General features: G+C 37.3%; 1 protein-coding gene across 1 annotated transcript; it reads right to left on the reverse strand.

The window, feature by feature from the left end:
- Positions 1-4,997: 4,997 nt before the first annotated feature.
- On the reverse strand, positions 4,998-20,425 carry LOC763021 (cytochrome b5 reductase 4). Its single transcript, XM_030972425.1, has 8 exons — positions 20,369-20,425; positions 19,304-19,597; positions 12,678-12,778; positions 12,053-12,146; positions 8,707-8,833; positions 7,305-7,362; positions 5,757-5,850; positions 4,998-5,053 (listed from the first exon to the last, which is right to left on the reverse strand). The coding sequence occupies exons 2-8, from the start codon at positions 19,584-19,586 to the stop codon at positions 4,998-5,000; spliced, it is 813 nt and encodes a 270-aa protein (XP_030828285.1). The 5' UTR covers positions 19,587-19,597; positions 20,369-20,425.

Here is a 20,425-nt window from a genome sequence, read left to right on the forward strand (position 1 = left end):
TCAATATTTGCCCCTAGCCCCCTTTCAAAGGGATATAGGGTTCAGGATCCATCTAATCGGATGTATATACATTCATTATGGGGAAACTAGCCAATTAAAAAAATATAATATTTTCCTCCAAAATGCTGAACCACCCCGGCCCTTACTATGTCGGCCCGAAAGGTGTGATAATTCAAATTTTTACAATATTTGCCCCTACGCCCCTTTCAAAGGGATGTGGGGGTCAGGATCCATCTAATGGCATGTATGTACATTCATTGTGGGGAAACTAGCCTTTTCAAAAAATATAATATTTTCCTCCAAAATGCTGAACCACCCCGGCCCTTAGAATTTCGGCCCGAAAGTTGTGATAATTCAAATTTTTACAATATTTGCCCCTATGCCCCTTTCAAAGGGATATAGGGTTCAGGATCCATCTAATCAGATGTATATACATTCATTATGGGGAAACTAGCCAATTAAAAAAAAAAATATTTTCCTCCAAAATGCTGAACCACCCCGGCCCTTAGAATTTCGGCCCGAAAGTTGTGATAATTCAAATTTTTACAATATTTGCCCCTATGCCCCTTTCAAAGGGATATAGGGTTCAGGATCCATCTAATCGCATGTATGTATATTCATTATGGGAAAACTAGCCAATTAAAAAAAATTAATATTTTCCTCCAAAATGCTGAACCACCCCTGCCCTTACCATTTCGGCCCGAAAGTTGTGATAACTCAAATTTTTCAATATTTGCTACTACGCCCCATTCAAAGGGATATGGAGGTCAGAATCCATCTAATGGCATGTATATACATTCATTATGGGGAAACTAGCCTATCAAAAAAATATAATATTTTCCTCCAAAATGCTGAACCACCCCGGCCCTTACAATTTCGGCCCGAAAGTTGTGATAACTCAAATTTTTCAATATTTGCTACTACGCCCCATTCAAAGGGATATGGGGGTCAGAATCCATCTAATGGCATGTATATACATTCATTATGGGGAAACTAGCCTATCAAAAAAATATAATATTTTCCTCCAAAATGCTGATCCACCCCGGCCCTTACCATTTCGGCCCGAAAAGTTGTGATAATTCAAATTTTTACAATATTTGCCCTACCCCCCTGTCAAAGGGATATGGGGGTCAGGATCCATCTAATGGCACGTATATACATTCATTATGGGGAAACTAGCCAATTAAAAAAAAAATAATATTTTCCTCCAAAATGCTGAACCACCCCGGCCCTTAGAATTTCGGCCAAAAGTTGTGATAACTCAAATTTTTCAATATTTGCCCCTAGCCCCCTTTCAAAGGGATATAGGGTTCAGGATCCATCTAATCGGATGTATATACATTCATTATGGGGAAACTAGCCAATTAAAAAAATATAATATTTTCCTCCAAAATGCTGAACCACCCCGGCCCTTACTATGTCGGCCCGAAAGGTGTGATAATTCAAATTTTTACAATATTTGCCCCTACGCCCCTTTCAAAGGGATGTGGGGGTCAGGATCCATCTAATGGCATGTATGTACATTCATTGTGGGGAAACTAGCCTTTTCAAAAAATATAATTTTTTCCTCCAAAATGCTGAACCACCCCGGCCCTTAGAATTTCGGCCCGAAAGTTGTGATAATTCAAATTTTTACAATATTTGCCCCTATGCCCCTTTCAAAGGGATATAGGGTTCAGGATCCATCTAATCAGATGTATATACATTCATTATGGGGAAACTAGCCAATTAAAAAAAAAAATATTTTCCTCCAAAATGCTGAACCACCCCGGCCCTTAGAATTTCGGCCCGAAAGTTGTGATAATTCAAATTTTTACAATATTTGCCCCTATGCCCCTTTCAAAGGGATATAGGGTTCAGGATCCATCTAATCGCATGTATGTATATTCATTATGGGAAAACTAGCCAATTAAAAAAAATAATATTTTCCTCCAAAATGCTGAACCACCCCTGCCCTTACAATTTCGGCCCGAAAGATGTGATAACTCAAATTTTTCAATATTTGCTACTACGCCCCATTCAAAGGGATATGGAGATCAGAATCCATCTAACGGCATGTATATACATTCATTATGGGGAAACTAGCCTATCAAAAAAATATAATATTTTCCTCCAAAATGCTGAACCACCCCGGCCCTTACAATTTCGGCCCGAAAGTTGTGATAACTCAAATTTTTCAATATTTGCTACTACGCCCCATTCAAAGGGATATGGGGGTCAGAATCCATCTAATGGCATGTATATACATTCATTATGGGGAAACTAGCCTATCAAAAAAATATAATATTTTCCTCCAAAATGCTGAACCACCACGGCCCTTACCATTTCGGCCCGAAAAGTTGTGATAATTCAAATTTTTACAATATTTGCCCTACCCCCCTGTCAAAGGGATATGGGGGTCAGGATCCATCTAATGGCACGTATATACATTCATTATGGGGAAACTAGCCAATTAAAAAATAATAATATTTTCCTCCAAAATGCTGAACCACCCCGGCCCTTAGAATTTCGGCCAAAAAGTTGTGATAACTCAAATTTTTCAATATTTGCCCCTAGCCCCCTTTCAAAGGGATATAGGGTTCAGGATCCATCTAATCGGATGTATATACATTCATTATGGGGAAACTAGCCAATTAAAAAAAAAAATATTTTCCTCCAAAATGCTGAACCACCCCGGCCCTTAGAATTTTGGCCCGAAAGTTGTGATAATTCAAATTTTTACAATATTTGCCCCTATGCCCCTTTCAAAGGGATATAGGGTTCAGGATCCATCTAATCGCATGTATGTATATTCATTATGGGGAAATTAGCCAATGAAAAAAAATTAATATTTTCCTCCAAAATGCTGAACCACCCCGGCCCTTACAATTTCGGCCCGAAAGTTGAGATAATTCAAATTTTTCAATATTTGCTACTACGCCCCTTTCAAAGGGATATGGGGGTCAGAATCCATCTAATGGCATGTATATACATTCATTATGGGGAAACTAGCCTATTAAAAAAATATAATATTTTCCTCCAAAATGCTGAACCACACCGGCCCTTACAACTTCGGCCCGAAAAGTTGTGATAATTCAAATTTTTACAATATTTGCCCTACCCCCCTGTAAAAGGGATATGGGGGTCAGGATCCATCTAATCGCATGTATGTATATTCATTATGGGGAAACTGTAAAAGTTGTGATAACTCAAATTTTTCAATATTTGCCCCTAGCCCCCTGTCAAAGGGATATAGGGTTCAGGATCCATCTAATCGGACATTCATTATGGGGAAACTAGCCAATTTAAAAAATTAATATTTTCCTCCAAAATGCTGAACCACACCGGCCCTTACAACTTCGGCCCGAAAAGTTGTGATAATTCAAATTTTTACAATATTTGCCCTACCCCCCTGTCAAAGGGATATGGGGGTCAGGATCCATCTAATGGCATGTATATACATTCAATGTGGGGAAACTAGCCTATTAAAAAAACACAATATTTTCTTCCAAAATGCTGAACCACCCCGGCCCTTACCATTTCGGCCCGAAAGTTGTGATAATTCAAATTTTTCAATATTTGCCCCTACCCCCCTGTCAAAGGGATATGGGGCTCAGGATTCATCTAATGGCATGTATATACATTCATTGTGGGGAAACTAGCCTATTTAAAAAATGTAATTTTTTCCTCCAAAATGCTGAACCACGGCCCTTACAATTTCGGCCCGAATGTTGTGATAATTCAAATTTTTACAATATTTGCCACTACGCCCCTTTCAAAGGGATATGGGGGTCAGGATCCATGTAATGGCATGTATGTACATTCACTGTCGGGAAACTAGCCAATTTAAAAAAAATAATATTTTCCTCCAAAATGCTGAACCACACCGGCCCTTACAACTTCGGCCCGAAAAGTTGTGATAATTCAAATTTTTACAATATTTGCCCTACCCCCCTGTAAAAGGGATATGGGGGTCAGGATCCATCTAATCGCATGTATGTATATTCATTATGGGGAAACTAGCCAATTAAAAAAAATAATATTTTCCTCCAAAATGCTGAACCACCCCGGCCCTTACCATTTCGGCCCTAAAGTTGTGATAACTCAAATTTTTCAATATTTGCCACTACGCCCCTTTTAAAGGGATGTGGGGGTCAGGATCCATCTAATGGCATGTATGTACATTCATTGTGGGGAAACTAGCCAATTAAAAAAAAACTAGATGGAATTTTGATTGCGCGCAGTCGAAAATGATGCCTCCGCCATAGAGCAATTTAAACAAGTTTGGAGTTTAAATCTCCCGTGGTTCTTGAGATATCATGATAACAATCTCAATGTATGGAATTTCATAAGTTGACCTCTGTGACCCTTGACCTTTGACCTACGTGCTCCAAAATCTAATCAGATTGTCTTCCTATGGTGATACACACTATCATTAAGTTTGAAGTTTAAATCTCCAGTGGTTCTTGAGATATTATGATATGGTGATACATACTATCATTAAGTTTGAAGTGAAAATTCTCCAGTGGTTCTTGAGATATTGCGATAACGATCTCAACGTATGGAATTTAATAAGTTGACCTCTGTGACCCTTGACCTTTGACCTACGTGCTCCAAAATCTAATCAGATTGTCTTCCTATGGTGATACACACTATCATTAAGTTTGAAGTTTAAATCTCCAGTGGTTCTTGAGATATTATGATAACAAACTCAATACAAGGAATGTCATAAGTTGACCTCTGTGACCTGTGACCTTTGACCTACGTACTCCAAAATCTAATCAGATCGTCTTCCTATGGTGATAAATACTATTCCTGAGTCTTAAGTTTAAATCTTAAATGGTTCTTGAGATATTGTGATAACGGTCAAACGGGACGGACGTATGGACGTACGGACGTATGGACGGACAACCCGAAAACATGATGCCTCCGGCACCACCTTCGGTGGCGGAGGCATAAAAATAAAAAAAATACATAGCAACTTGTAAAGTACAAGTGTTTCTGTTTGTCAAATGCTTTCAAAAATAAATATCCTTCATACCTTTTATGTTTGGGTGCACCTCCTCTGGAAGCTCTGTGTACAATGAGAAACGTTTTGATAAAAATTGATTAAAGTTCATGCATCTTTGAAAACAAATCATATTCATGACAGAATATCAAAACGTACAGAAAGTAGAGGGTATGAGAAACACCATTCAATTTTTTACTTAACACGTACCCTCTCTGTTTAAACTAAGATGGAATATGAATTACTGAGTACTGTAAGCATAGAATGATTACCGTACTCTAAATATAGAGTGAGTTTATACAAAAGGGGTTGATATCATTCTCCACTTGGGTTTGCCAAGCTGGAGGACGAAGTATTATTGCACAACTGTACACTAACCAAATGTATCATTCTCTATTTGGGGGAAGCAAGATTGAGTATGAAGAATTTCATTTGGGCTTACCAAGATGGAGGACAAAGTATTTGTTGCACAACTATACACGAACCAAAGGTATCATTCTCTATTTGGGGGAAGCAAGATGGAGTATAAAGAATTTCATTTGGGCTTACCAAGATGGAGGACAAAGTATTTGTTGCACAACTATACACGAACCAAAGGTATCATTCTCTATTTGGGGGAAGCAAGATGGAGTATGAAGAATTTCATTTGGGCTTACCAAGATGGAGGACAAAGTATTTGTTGCACAACCATACACTGACCAAATGTACAAGTATCATTCTCTATTTGGGGGAAGCAAGATGGAGTATGAAAAATTAAATTTGGGCTTACCAAGATGGAGTGTGAAGTACTGGCTGTCAAGGTAGAGAGTGACTTTCAGGGTCTTTTCTTTCAGATCCACTATCACATAGTCCGTGGTGAAGTACTGGAATGGATAAAGAAATAGCTCCATTACATGTGTAAGAGATTAAAGTCATTCAGAACATCCAAACAGTGCTAATACAACATAAAATGCCATTTTAAAGAAAAAGTGAAAGCTCACAAGATCATTATTTTTTTTAATCATATAGGCTTCAAAAAAGTTGACAGAAGACTATTTTCAGTATTGTGGGTTGAAGAAAGACTTGCCAAATGATAAAAATAATGATATTATATTAATCACTATATTTATATCAAAATTCCATTGTTTTGGGAATAGCACACATTGTGTGCTTTCAATTTCTTTTTTTCTACTGATCTACTTTAGATCTACTTTCAGTTTCAGTTTTATTTTTCATTTCCAACAGAACAGTAATTATGACAGGAATTCAGATAAACAATTCAACATTCAATAATATAATACATTTGATATGGTTTAAAGTTGTGAAATAGAAAGTATACATAATTATCCAGTATTATGGGTTTTTTAATTCTTAAAAAAAGATAAACTTTGATACTGTAACCATATACCATTCTGTTTTTATATTGTGACACATGTTTTTCAATTCTTATTATGCAGTGCTTTGTATTGGGAAACTGAAACGTTTTGGAGTGGTATAAATAGCCCATTCACTTGACTCTCTATGGCTAGTGTGATATGCAAACCCCTTTGGAAGGGCATATGGAATGTTATGTCATAACATGACATCAAGGGTTTAGTGACACAAAGACATAACTCCATATTTTGCCAAAATGAGTATTAAAATGTTGAGAAAAATATGGGCTTTCCAGGAAACACAAAGACTTACCTCCATCCAACACCCCATTGAATTCAATGGCTAGTGAAACACAGACTTAACTCCTTAAGGCCCAAGTGCTCAGTGACACATAAACCACTTTTTCTCAAACTGTCCAAAATGGAGTTACATCTTTCGGTCACTGACCCCTCGATATATGCTTCCAGACAATTCTTTGAATAAGTAGTACACCCCTGAAGAAGAATTGTGGAGGTGTCATGGTATAGCCATTCATTCAATTGAATCTCAATCTAAAAGTCGAGGTTTCGAGTCTCAGCCCGGCACTAACGTCTTTTGGGAAGACATTAATCCACATTTCCCACTCTCCACCCAGGTGAACTAAATGGGTACCCGGCAGCTGATGGGGTAATAATAATCGCAGGCCCCTCAGGAAGAATAGCATTGATGCTGACGGGGCCTCCCTGGTTAAACCAATTATTTGTATTATTATAATTATCAATTAATATTACAGTCAAATCTGCTTTAGCGACCACCTGTCTACAAAGACCACATTTTTTTGTTTCCCTTTAAAACGGTTTCTTATTGAAACATGTACTGAAGGAACCTGTCTACAAAGACCACTTCTTGTGTTTCCCTTGGGCGGTCTCTATAGACAGGTTTGACTGTATTATTGAATGTAAATATTTCAATAGGCTGTACTTACATGACACTTTACATAAATTGATACGACCACCTGATCGCCCATTTGATACCAGTCATGTCTGAAAAAAAAGGGAAAGTGAGAAAAAATGTTAGTTACATAACCAGTGTGAACAACCATACACATACATTGTACATGAGTGGCGCCTTTCACAACTGAAATGCAATAGTACTGGGGGGGGGGGGGCGTTTCATAAAACTTGTCATCAGTGACAAATGACAGTTTTTGTTATAAGCTACTGAAATCCTTGCTTCTGATTGCTTATCAACAGATTAGTCACTGATTTTTGTCATTTGTCATTGAAAAAAGGCTTTGTGAAACGGGCCCCTGGTGGCACAGCTCTTGATTGATTGCCACTTCAAAAATTCATAACTTTCTTTAAATTCTTCGTTGAATTTTGCTCAAACTTTCACTGACCTGTTCCTCTCATGGTTCTGCTTTTATTATTAAAACCAATTTAATATCAGCATGGACTTCCCCTTTAAACCATGTCTAGATGATTTAAGGGGGGGCTACATTACATTTAGGTTGCTTTAAATTTTAGTCCAACAATTCTTGAAAGCGTCCCATATTAAAGGGGAAGAGTGAACTACTCTAAACAGGGTTCCCACAGAAATTTGAGAACCAAATTCCATGACTCTCTTTGACTTTCCATGACCCATTTTTGCCTCCTGAGTCCACGACCAGATGTAAGTACCATTTTGGTATGTGTTGGTTGCAGCATAAAAATACCACGCCCATTGTCAGTTCAAACTGGAAGGCTACCATAGCTACACAAGGCCCACACCACACCCACAATCAGTTTCCAAGACTTTCTGTGACTTTGGGATAAATTTTTTCTCATTGTTCATGACCTTCCTGAAGAATTTATTTCTCAATGACTTACCAGGTTTTCCCTTGGCCGTGGGAAACCGTGTCTCGACCAAATCAAATCGATAATGAGGATAACAGAAGGCCTGTCCTCATCAGCTCGAGTTTGCCAAATAACCCGCTATTTTAACTATCCCAATCCCAAATTAACCCGTTAATTTGTGTCTTCATCAGCCCGCAGTTGCAATTAGCGGAATATTGGGTCAAGATAATATCCAGAGAAGTCTTGGTCTTGTTTCCAAATATCCCGCTATTTGGGAAATAGCAGGCTAATTTGCACCAGTCCGAGCTAGTTTGTGATGAGCGTGTCAGTCTGGTGAAGACGCGATCTCTAACTTCTGAATAATATCCAGAGTCTGAAAATAGCGGGTTATTTGGCAAACTCAAGCTTTTTTGTTATTGTTGTTGTTAAAAAATATATCTTTAATCAGATACAAAATCATGGATAACATTGTACATAAATATTTATAACAAGCACTTAATCACATGTTTAAACTTGAGCTGATGAGGACAGGCCTAGAGACGAATGACTTACTTGGCTCTGACTTTGTTGTCTCTGCCTCTTAGCTTACACATATACCATGGAATTTTCTCCACCGTGTCTGGCCATTTGATGGTATAGCTGCCCGCCTGCTCCATCTTCGAAGGCGACGATTTCTTGTCTGAAAGAAAGATTTTGAAAATAAAAAAATAATGATAAAGTGGGAGATCAAGCCCACATGAGACCAACAGCCCACAGCAAAAGGTTCACACAACTATTAGATCAATCATTGTATGCCCTCAAAAGGGAAGTCCACCCTGATATTAGGTTGGTTTAAAGCCCAACTGCACTAGTTATGGCTACATGCGCCCTCTATATAGCAAACAATGCCTAATCGGTGCCTGTTGGTCCCCCATGATCCCCTTTTTATGTTAATTGAGAGTTGATTTGATGAGATAACCACCTGTCAGTGACCTTGCAGGCAGGTATAATTCCCCCCTGGCCAAACTAGTGCAGACAGGCTTTAAATAATGCTTTCAGGGATTTCTTTTTTTAATTGTTTAAAAAATCATCTGAACTACCGTAATAACTTTGTCGAAATGCAGAAAATGGTTCTATCAGTGCATTTCCGAATTTTGAAGGGTGCCAGTGTCCACAACAGTTTGTGCCACAAATAATTCTTGAAACACCACAATAACATTTCTTCTGCTTTTCCTTTAATTCAAACCAACTTCATTGATGCTTCCAATTTCTTGTTCATTTCAATCACTTAACCGTAAAATCATACATGACCAAAATTCTATTTCCATCAAAGGTTCACAGTTCTGCGCTCCAAAATTCACAGAGCACATCCAACTGAATGACCCTCTTTTCATCATAAATTGCAAACATCACTCAGTTGAACAAAGCAACAATGAGCTTCTTCGTCCATGAATGATTCCATGTTCTAATTAACAACGAGGCAAGAAACAGGCCAAGGCCTTCATATTTTATTAATCTATAAATTGTGCCTTAATGCGTTTTTAAAAAGTATCCTTCACACAGATGTATAATGTGCGTGTCATTATTGTTTTCTTACATAGTTGCACCTGGGGACTCTAGTTGTTATGGAAATATGCTTAAAACATATGTGTGTGAAAGGTTGAGATGAGAATCAGGAATAAAGGGGGATCAGACATTTGCCCCAGGCTTTTACAAGTGATTTGTAGGAAAAAAAGGGAGACTGACAAACACTCCGAAGCTGATCAACTTTTGAAAAACAAATCAGTCCAAAAGTCAATGGAAAGCAATATTGTATGGATAGTGGCAATCGTACAGAAATTCTATTTACCGGTAATTACTTCTGTTGAAATTATCCCACAAAATTCTAAGATTATTCTTACCTTGTAATTATTCTCATTGAAATGAACCCTTGCTTTTCTCTCACTATAAAATGTTGATAATTTACCTCCATTTGTTAAAACAAATTTCCCCTTCTATTCTAAGCCCCACTGACAAATCTTTAAACTGCAAGTACTTTCACCCAAATATTTCACCTCAGATTGGTTTGGATGGGGGTGTGCAGCTCAAGTCACAAAACCCCTACCCCCTTTTAAAGGTCATTTTGGGGATTTTTCTCAGAATAAAGGCCCATTTTTCACAATTTTAGAAAAAATAGACCCATGTTAAGGGATTTGTGTGTGAAATTTTGTATTTGTATTGCTTAATATGTGAGTACCCCCCCCCCCCCCGGGCATTGAGCTAAGCATTAACATTACAATACATACAAATTGCCCACAAAATTATGAGAAACGAGATGGAGCATTTCACTTCCGTCTGGACAAATTAACTGTTAGATTTTCACTCATGCATGACTACAAAGGGGTCTGCTACATGTAGAATCAAAATACTTGAATAGATGTCTGAAAGGAAAAGCTGTATTTCACCTCAAAATACAGCTTTGTAAATATGGGTCTTTGTGTAAGATTGCCCTAACTTCAACCCCATGTATTCTTGTATTGTACAGGCAAGCAGATTAACATGTTTTTTGAAGTTTATTAAACTATGCATTGCTTTGCAAAGAATTGTTGGTCTGCTTGTAATAGTGCACAGAATTTGTTTTGCAGCTGGGAAATAGCTTCTATAGAATAGTGGCATACCTACGGCAGAATTTGTCACAAAAGGCTGCACCTCTGTCATAGATTCTGATCAGACAGCTTTTATTAATAATGGTCATTGCCAATTTGTAGCACTGACAATATACGTACATCACAGATTGTCTAAATTTTCTTTCAGATTCAATGCACTGGAAATGGAATGCAAGTTATACATGTAGATATAAAACAAGATATGTCCATGCAATTGCAAACTCCATGAGATATACAGTGTAGTTAGAAATAAAATGACATATTTTCAAAGGACTTACACGGTTACTTTATATGTCAAGAATTGTGCCCTCTCTTTCTCTTCTACTCACTCCTCTCTCCATTCTCATCACCTCTTCTCTCTCTTGCTTTTGCTCTGTTCTCTCTTGCTCTTGCTCTTGCTCTCCCCTCTCTCTCTCCCTCTCTCCTTTTCCCCCTTCTCTCTCTCTCTGATATAAATACTTGTATCATTAAAAAATATGACAAATTTTCCAAGGACTTACACGATGTCATTACTTTACTTTGTCAAAAACTGTGCCCTCTCCTTCTCTTCTACTCACTACTCTCTCTATCCTATTCCCCTCTTTTCTCTCTTGCACTTCCTCTCTCTCTATTGCCATCTCCCCTCTCTCTTTCTCTCCTTCTCTCTGTGATATACCTACTTGTATCATTATGGATAATATGACAAATTTTCCAAGGACTTACATGTATGTTATTACTTTATATGTCAAGAAATGTGCCCTCTCTTTCCCTTCCCCTTTATTCTCTCTTGCTCTTGCTGTGCCTCTCTTATTTCCTTTCTCTCTTCTACACCACTATCTCTCTCTCTCTCTCTCTCTCTCTCTCTCTCTCTATCCAATTATTGCAAAAAGATGTCATGCAGTGGATTTCAATTCTCCATGTTTGCACTTACATGTACATTTATTTTTCACTAAGAAGGAATAAACCTCACTGTGCCTGAAGCCAGGCTAAATGGTCTGTAATGAATAAAATGTTCATTGTGTACATGTAGTTCCCAAGTCCCAAATAATGTGTGCACTTGTCTTTTAGTGACAACTTTTATATGGATCAATTTGCCCAGGGCTCCAAATTAGCTTTTTTTAAACATAAGGTTTGGAGATGTCTTTGCAGGGTTTTATGCATTGGGTCCCTGTAAAAGATCTGAAATTTGGGGGTCTTGGGTTGAGTTTCTTTCTTTTTTTTTTTTTTTTTGTGGGGGGGGGGGGGGGGGGGGATTGTGCTCTTTGCTCTTATAGGTGAGTCCTGCATTGACTAACCTGGTACTTTGAAGAATGCCAAGGGGTCTCCTTTCTGCAGGGGTCCAATGTGACACTTCTCTAGCATAGACTCTACATTCACCCATCTATGCACCTGTGAGAAAAAGATAGAGAGAGAGAGAGAAGGGGGGGGGGGGGAGGAGCGAGGTAGAGAAATAAGGGGGGGGTGCGGAAATGTTAAATGACATTTGAAAGTACAAAGTTAAGTAAAACCAAAATTGATTTTCAACGTTAAAAAGGTAACCAGCCAAAAGAAATCTAACAAAATTCACTAAATGATGATAATATCAACAATAATAATAATAATAGCAATAATAGTACAATAATTATAATAATTATAAGAATAATAGTAATATTAAAAGTTATATTGATAATATAATACAATGTATTGTTTACCTAGGGTAGCCTCATTAGTATTTATACTGTGCTCCCTGAGGGATTTGCAATCATAATACATAATAGATTACATGTATCTTCTGATCAGTGTCGAATGATCACCACCTGAACATGTACAGATTATGTATGAACATAAATGATGTACTGTATGTGCATAAAATATGTACCTGTATGTGCATTATAAATTATGTATGTAATTTCACTGATATGAGCTTGCATCAATAATTACCTCATTAAAGAGATCTGTTGCATCTATGCCAAGTCCTTTCATTAACTCCTCTGCACCACCTGGGTGATACTCCATGTATGGGGTCACATTGTACACTTGACCTGTCAGAGGTCAAAGGTTAGAAAAGGTCAAAGAATTAAAGTATTATTCGACTGTGAAACTCCTCTGTGAGATGAAAAAGGAGGGACTCATTTTCCCAAATGTTCATAATTCTGAAACACAAATTTCCCTTTCCACTTTCCAGAAGCTCGGAAAACAAAATAGGGATCATAATTCTGAACATTTGTTGTGTTATGACACCACAGAGTGAAAAACGGTCTGATCTGGACGCAGTACCTTGCAATAAGAATTTGAATGAATTATTACCTGCTTTGAAAATTATCACAGATTACGGCAACATCAAATGTCTACATCAACCACAAATACTCCTTACTCGGTAACTTTGTTGAAGGTTGATGAAAAAAATGCTATTCCTTTTACTGTACTTGTACCCTCAGACATGCAAAAAATACTTTAACAAATTCTCAAAACTCAAAGTCTCCCAACCATTTTTGAATTTTCCCAACAGTTTTTTTTTCCATTTAAAAAATAAGACAGGCTTTTAAAGAGCCAATTCATTGCTTTGTGACAATTTACATTCACTTAAAATGTAATTAAATTGTAATAATATAGTTGGGAGGATTATGGAATTGATCAGGTCATTTTTCCTTAATTTTTATCATTAATAATGGTCCGTTTTCACTCAAACTTTCAGATTATCTTTAATTGTACACCTAGCATTGAAGTCATTACCTTTAACAGCACCATTTTCTCTCATCTGAACAATGTTACCAAGTCCCTTTAGTAAAATACAAAATAAAGTACCATCAATGGCTTTCTGTACCAAGCAAAACTAGATCACAAAACACCTTGTCCCAGGGTGCAAGCAAGCAAGCATGAGCAAGGCTCGAAGAGTCAAGAGCCTTCACGTACAGTTCTCCCTTCTGTTCCACCGCAAAATCGTAAAAAAATACTAGCCTGTTGTTCCAGTGCTCATGAATACAAAAGTTGACTTGGACTTTAACACAGTGTGTTGTCATGTCTAAAAATAGACCTTAACATTTTCCCATGCTGTTACCAGACAATAGAGGAGCTGGTGTAGACTTTTCTTGCTGTGTTATGTAACAAATCTCTAAATCAATGGTTGTGTGTACATTTGTACTACTGGTATAGAGGATACATGTACATGTACACAAGTATTGTCAGAGTGTCTAGTGACAGTAACTTTGCCTCAGCGACATTGATTTTGCTCACTTTTGCTCACAGCTTTATGCTGCCAACAAGTAAGAGAGGGGGAAGAGCCAGGGTGATTGGCTTATAGGCCTTAGGGTTAAGGTGAGGTATTGTTTCGTCCATACTTCAGTTCAGAACAATTTGGCATCGCCAGAGCATACAGTGCAGTGTAAAAAATACTTTTCTATTTTTACGACAGCTCTTTTAGGATTTGATATTGTACATGTATATACTGTGCAATTTTCTCAAAGGGATATTTAATAAATTTGTTTTTCACTAGAGCACTTTTAAAGCTTTTGAAAGTTACTTGAATTTGCTTTCAGTTCCCGTGTATTTTTAGCACGAATGCAGTGTATATAATGTTGTGAATATGTTCAAAGTACAAAGTGAATTTCATAACATCTGACTTTTTTCTTTCCGGGTGACCCTAAATTTGTCTCTATCTTGTTTGCTTTTGGGATTACTTCATAATTTTTCCCCATGACATTCTTTTCTAATCGATGCCCTCTAAAAAGAACTTCAATAAACTTGAACAGCAGCATTTGTAAACTTGTCCTCTATCAGGAATGAAATGGCAACATGAATATATGACACAGCAATCTTGAAAAGATATAAAACATAAAATTAAGAAATACTCCGGAGACTGCTCTTTATCTACATTTTATCAAAAAGGAAGGAATGATTCACCCAATAAAATAAACACCTCTTTGCAAATTCACAAAAGGTGGACAACTGTACAAATATTGACAAGGGGGCAAATATCCACAAGTGCCTCAATTCTGGGCAATTTTCCAATCTGTAGTACTAGGAGTAGGATTAGACTCTGTCCATGTTGAAATATGAGCGGAAGAAAAACACAATAGTCAAATCTGAAATTCAAATATGATTGTGCTGTACATAAGAAAGATTACATGTACAGCATAGGCAATTTAATAGCAAATATGTTTAAGATATATACACAGGGGACATGTACTTGACAAAGATTCACAGCTAAGGTAACCAAAATACAGTATTACTAATCTCTAACTCTTTGATTTGTAGATGAAGAGCAAAATATATATGGCTTTTTATGATGTTTGCTTTGTCTACATATATCTACACTGTATCTGGAATATTCCTTTTATTAGGTTTAAACAGCTGATTTACAGGTTCATTCAAACATGCTTCTTATTTCATATTTCAAAACACACACACATGCTCAAATACAAATACAAAAAAAGCAATCAAATAAAATTAAAAAAGACAAACTTATAATTTTTTAGGATTAAGAAATGATATCTACCGGTATTAAGCTAAGCTACATGTACATGTACAAGTACATGTTGTAAAGGTTAAGATATTATGCAGCCACAAACCAAGTCTCTCCTATCTTTTTACACAATCAAAGCAAAATGTCAAGGTAAACCTGAAAAAAGGGAAATGCAGCCAATTGGGATGGTAGTATGAAAGCCCTGTTTCACAGAGATATATTTTAGAGCTCCATTAATAAAATTGGTGCTCTGGAACTCCTTCCATCTATTCATTAATGCAATTTGTGGAGTGGTGGGCTCTATAGCAATCCCTACAGGCAAGAATCAAGCATTGTACAGTTGTTGTATGCATGTGGAGGGGTTGGGTGATGCCGATGCGTATGGGTTAGTACATGTAGTAGAGTGTGGCATACAGTGATTAGTGTAACTCAATAAAATTGGATGTATCAAGGGAACCAATTAACCAAAGAAACACATAGCAGTTTCACAAAACTTAATTATCATCAGTGACAAATGACAGTTTTTGTTCATAGCTAGTGAAATCCTTGCTTCTGATTGGTTATCAGCAGATTTGTCACTGATTTGAATGTCATTTGTCATAAAAAAAAAAGGCTTTGTGAACCAGGTCAGAGCATTCATGAACAGCATAAAGAATAACATACACTTTTGAGTGAGGTTTGCGGTTACACCACGTACACTGTACAATGTATTCTTTCGACAGGGTTAGTTGGCCCTTAAAGGGACCCACTCACGCTCTATCTCTTTCTCAGGCCCAACTAACCCTGTCCAAAGAATACGTGGTGCAACCACAAACCTTGCTCATTACCATGGAAGCCTTCAAAGATTATTTACACGTAAAACCCTGCATATAGAAACAATGTCAGACTTGAGCACAGGAGCGTGAACCTCTCTCTACTCACGAGTTGGTTTCACCTTGATTTCACTGTGCATTACATTGTACCTTCTAACAGTAAATTCTCCCAACCATTTTTGTATTTTCCCTAACTGTTTTTTCATGAAAATAAGACATACAGTGTAAAGACAGGCTTTTACAATACTTCAACACTTATTTGTCTGGAATGGTATACAGTGTCAATTCATTGCGTTGTGACGATTTACATTCACCTAAAATGTAATTAAATTGTAATAATATAGTTCGGAGAATTAAGGATTTGATCAGATGAGTTTTTCCCAATTGTTATTATTAGTTTTCACTCAAACTCTTTAATTGTACATCTAGCATTGAAGTCACTACCTTGACCAGCACCATTTTCTCTCATCTGAACAATGTTACCAAGTCCTTTTAATATCAGTTGTTACATGTACCGTAGTAACAAAGACATAAAGTTTTACGACAAAGTAACTCAAAGCTCTTCTGGTTCTCAATCCGAAGCCTGAAATAGAGTAGAGTGACTCCGCAAAAAAGGTTAATGTGACTCATACATGTATGAATCAATGGATTGTGCAATTTTCACCCTTCACAACCTTTTGTTACATTACGCCTTGAGGACCTAAACATCAAGCTGATAGCCATAGAATAGCTTGACTCAGACAAAACATCAGATAAAAATGAAACTTAATGTCAATTCATGTTCACGATTTCACAATACAATTTAAAATGCTTTGCAATGTATGGGAAACGTTGGAGTTGACTACCAAGCAATGCATGGCATTTGTAGGTCTTTAGCCATTGTACATTTACATTTCTACCTAGCTACATGTAGTACCTGTAGGCAACTCACGAATATTTAACATAATAAAATCTACAATTTGCATGTGTTTTGAAAGCTTACAGGATTGATGTAAAAGTACAAGCAAAGTAACGGCTATTTCTAAGGGAAAAATTAAAAAAAAAAATAACCATTCAATCGTCTAAACCATCTATTTTCAACAACAATACAAATCAGAGAGAAACCTATATCACAAAACTAATGCCTATGGAATACAATTTACAATTCAAAAGTCAACATCTATGTAGAAAGCAATAAATCTTTTTGATATTACATGTAAATACACTGTCTTCAACAGAGCTTTAAAGATTTAAATGCTAGTCTTCAATTCAAGCAGTTAAGACGCTTATTTATGCTTGTTTTGTTTGCCTTACATGTATGCTTTGTTCTGTTAGTTTGCAACTATATACAGTAGTTATTTTTTTTCGAAGAATCAGGGCTTTTAACTGACACTTACAAACTGTACAATTGCGAAGCTCAATTCAGCTTGACTAAAAACACCTGGCTTCTTTGTCTTTTATTCTTTGGAAACAAAAACAAAAACATGTGACATGGTGTCTAAAACTTGTACTCCTTTATTGACATGTCAACTATTGAAACTCCCTTCCTGGACTTTAATATTTTGCATGTATTGGAGTCTGTGCAGCCAGACTCGTACTGAATCTACATGTAATATTGTAATCTCATAGCATATTATAGTTGTATTATGATTGCATTATGATTGCATTACCCTCGCATTACTTCCCTACATGTATTTGCTACTTTCAAAGTGCATTGGAATTTTATCCTGGCTTTGGCTTCGGCAACTACAGTCAGTCCACAATGTAAATGTATTTCAAGGAATAATGCCAACAGGAACCTTTACACCTGGATCAACGTTGGCAAATGTATTCATTGTTGTTGTGCTTTGTGTTTGTTCACATGCCGTATGATTGTTATTTTCTTCATGCCACAAAGTTCAACATCAAAAAGTTATCATGCTTGATGGATGTACTTGAACTCTGTTATGTTATGTTATTTTACCGTTACTTCTTAAATCTATTCACATGTACACGTATCACCAGCGGACGTGGAGAACCTCATGACAGAATGGAAATTCTTTGAGGTAATCCTCAGGCGTCCGCTGGTGGCATTTCCACTGTCTTACAACTCTTTCATGTTATGTGCTCTGTGTTGTCATTTCTATTTTGTTTAATACATACGACATGGAAATGAAATAAATAAAACGAATAAAATAAATCAATGTAGATTACATGTATAATAATATTAATATTCTATGTTCATATCTGTAGTGCTATGTACATGTAGATAATGTATCTAAGTTCTTTACAGATATTTGTACATTTTATTATTAACCCGGGCATCGGATTTAGGATTGCCCGTAGACAATGTTTGCACATTCTCAGCCAGGCGCCATCTTACAGACGTTCACATCCTACCGGAAACCCATTTAACACCTGGGTAGAGACTAGAGAGTAGCAAATGTAGATTTAAGGTCTTTACAAAAGAAGTTGGTGCCAGGCTGGGATTTGTACACTGTATCTTGTGATCTACAGTCTGATGACTTATCCAATAGACCACAACACCTCTCATGCCTTGCCAAAGAAAACTGGTGCTGTGCAATATTTGTACATCCAGTCAAGTGTTCAACTTTTTATCTGCCTTGGTCGACTTATGGAACAAACACTGGACCACCATAGTCGACTTTTCTCACACACACAAAATGTAAAAAATACTAAATCAAATTGTTTGAACATAGGATTTAAATCCCTAGTGGATAAAGAGTTAAAACAACTCTACCAAGACACCGCTACTACTACTACTACGAGATTTTATTTTTCCTGCACACTTGTACCCAGCCAGAGGTCTGTAAAATATCCAAGCACATTACAAATATATTTCCTCTGATGCACACACCATATGCGAGTTTGAAGTGAAAAAATATTCAGGATTGAAGGAGGCAGAAGAAATCGAGATGAGAAGGAGCAGGCAAAGGAGGAGAAGGAAGAGCAGGAAAAGGGAGAAGAGAAAGAGGGAGAAGAGAAAGAGGAGGAAGAGGAGGAAGAGGAAGAGGAGGAAGAGGAAGAGGAGGAAGAGGAAGAAGAGGAGGAAGAAGAAGAAGAAGAAGAAGAAGAAGAAGAAGAAGAAGAAGAAGAAGAAGAAGAAGAAGAATAATAAGATGTAGAAGCAAAAGAAGAAGAAGAAGAAGAAGAAAGAAGAAGAAGAAGAAGAAGAAGAAGAAGAAAAGGAGGAGAAGGAGGAGAAGGAGGAGAAGAAGAAGAAAAGGAGGAGAAGGAGGAGAAGGAGGAGAAGAAGAAGAAGGAGGACGAGGATGAGGACGAGAAGAAGAAGAAGAAGCAGAAGGAGAACTCACCTCTGATTGCCAGCCAGCCATCATCTATCTTGTTATGCTTGGCCAGCTCTTCTTCCGAGACGTCCATCTTCTGGCCCTGGACGCCATTCAGCTTCTTACCCTGCTGCTTGCCTAGCCGGACCCAGTCCATCAGGGAGCGGCCAGGCTTCAGGGCAGCCTTGATGCGGCTAGAGGACCCACTCGGAACGGACAGCGAGGAGGAGCCGCCTGCCCTCTGGGGTGAGTTCATGGCAGGGAACTGCTGCTGCTGCTGCGGCGGGGAAAGACTCATCTTTGGGTTCATGCTATGCAAACCTGCAATGACAAGCAAAAAATAAGTATAATGACAAGCAAATAATAAGTATAATAAAAAAGTGGATTCGTGGACCAATCACTCCCAAAATAGGAATTGATAAAAATCATCTTCAAAACTGCATGACACACTCACATAGATCTAGATCTAGTCAGTAGGGTCTAGATAAACATTAAGATGCACCTGGGGGGGGGGGGGGGGGGGGGGTGGCTGGGTGCAGGATGTTTACTCTGATTTACACATCTGTGTAGGTGTGTGCTTTAGTAAGAGATTGTCTGACGACAATCCAGCTCATTTTAAAAACAAATAGGAGAAAAGTAAAAATTATTGTTAAAACTCCTTCAAATGTGATGCTCTAGATCTAAATATTCTAGACCCTACTCTAATTCTAAAATCATTTTGATACGGGAATGACTGGAATAAAATAAATCAGTTGATTTCCATTTTAAATTCCACACAAACTATATTAATGCTCCTAGTATTGATTCAGCCGTCACGCCGTGTCAATAACAATGTCAACATGGTCAATGTGACAATAATTTATATTCATAAAAAGTTCTTTAAGACTAGACCCCTACGTAGAAAATCACGTACGGGACCGAAGTAAACTATGCGGTCGAAGTCAACAACCGCTCTCTCGTTTGTTAACTCCCAAAGTACACGGTTTTGCCTAAAAATTGTCAATTCAAATTCAAATTACAAAATTAAGAAAGCCTTCTAATGAAGTGTTAACATCAAAGATTACAGAAATAACTTGAAATAGAATGTCATACCTCTGCAATTTCGCTCAGTGGCAACAAATATTTTGGTGATCGACTTTGGTTTTTCAA

This window comes from Strongylocentrotus purpuratus, unplaced genomic scaffold, assembly GCF_000002235.5.
Source record: "Strongylocentrotus purpuratus isolate Spur 01 unplaced genomic scaffold, Spur_5.0 spur5_contig_863, whole genome shotgun sequence".
Taxonomy (NCBI): Eukaryota; Metazoa; Echinodermata; class Echinoidea; order Camarodonta; family Strongylocentrotidae; genus Strongylocentrotus; species Strongylocentrotus purpuratus.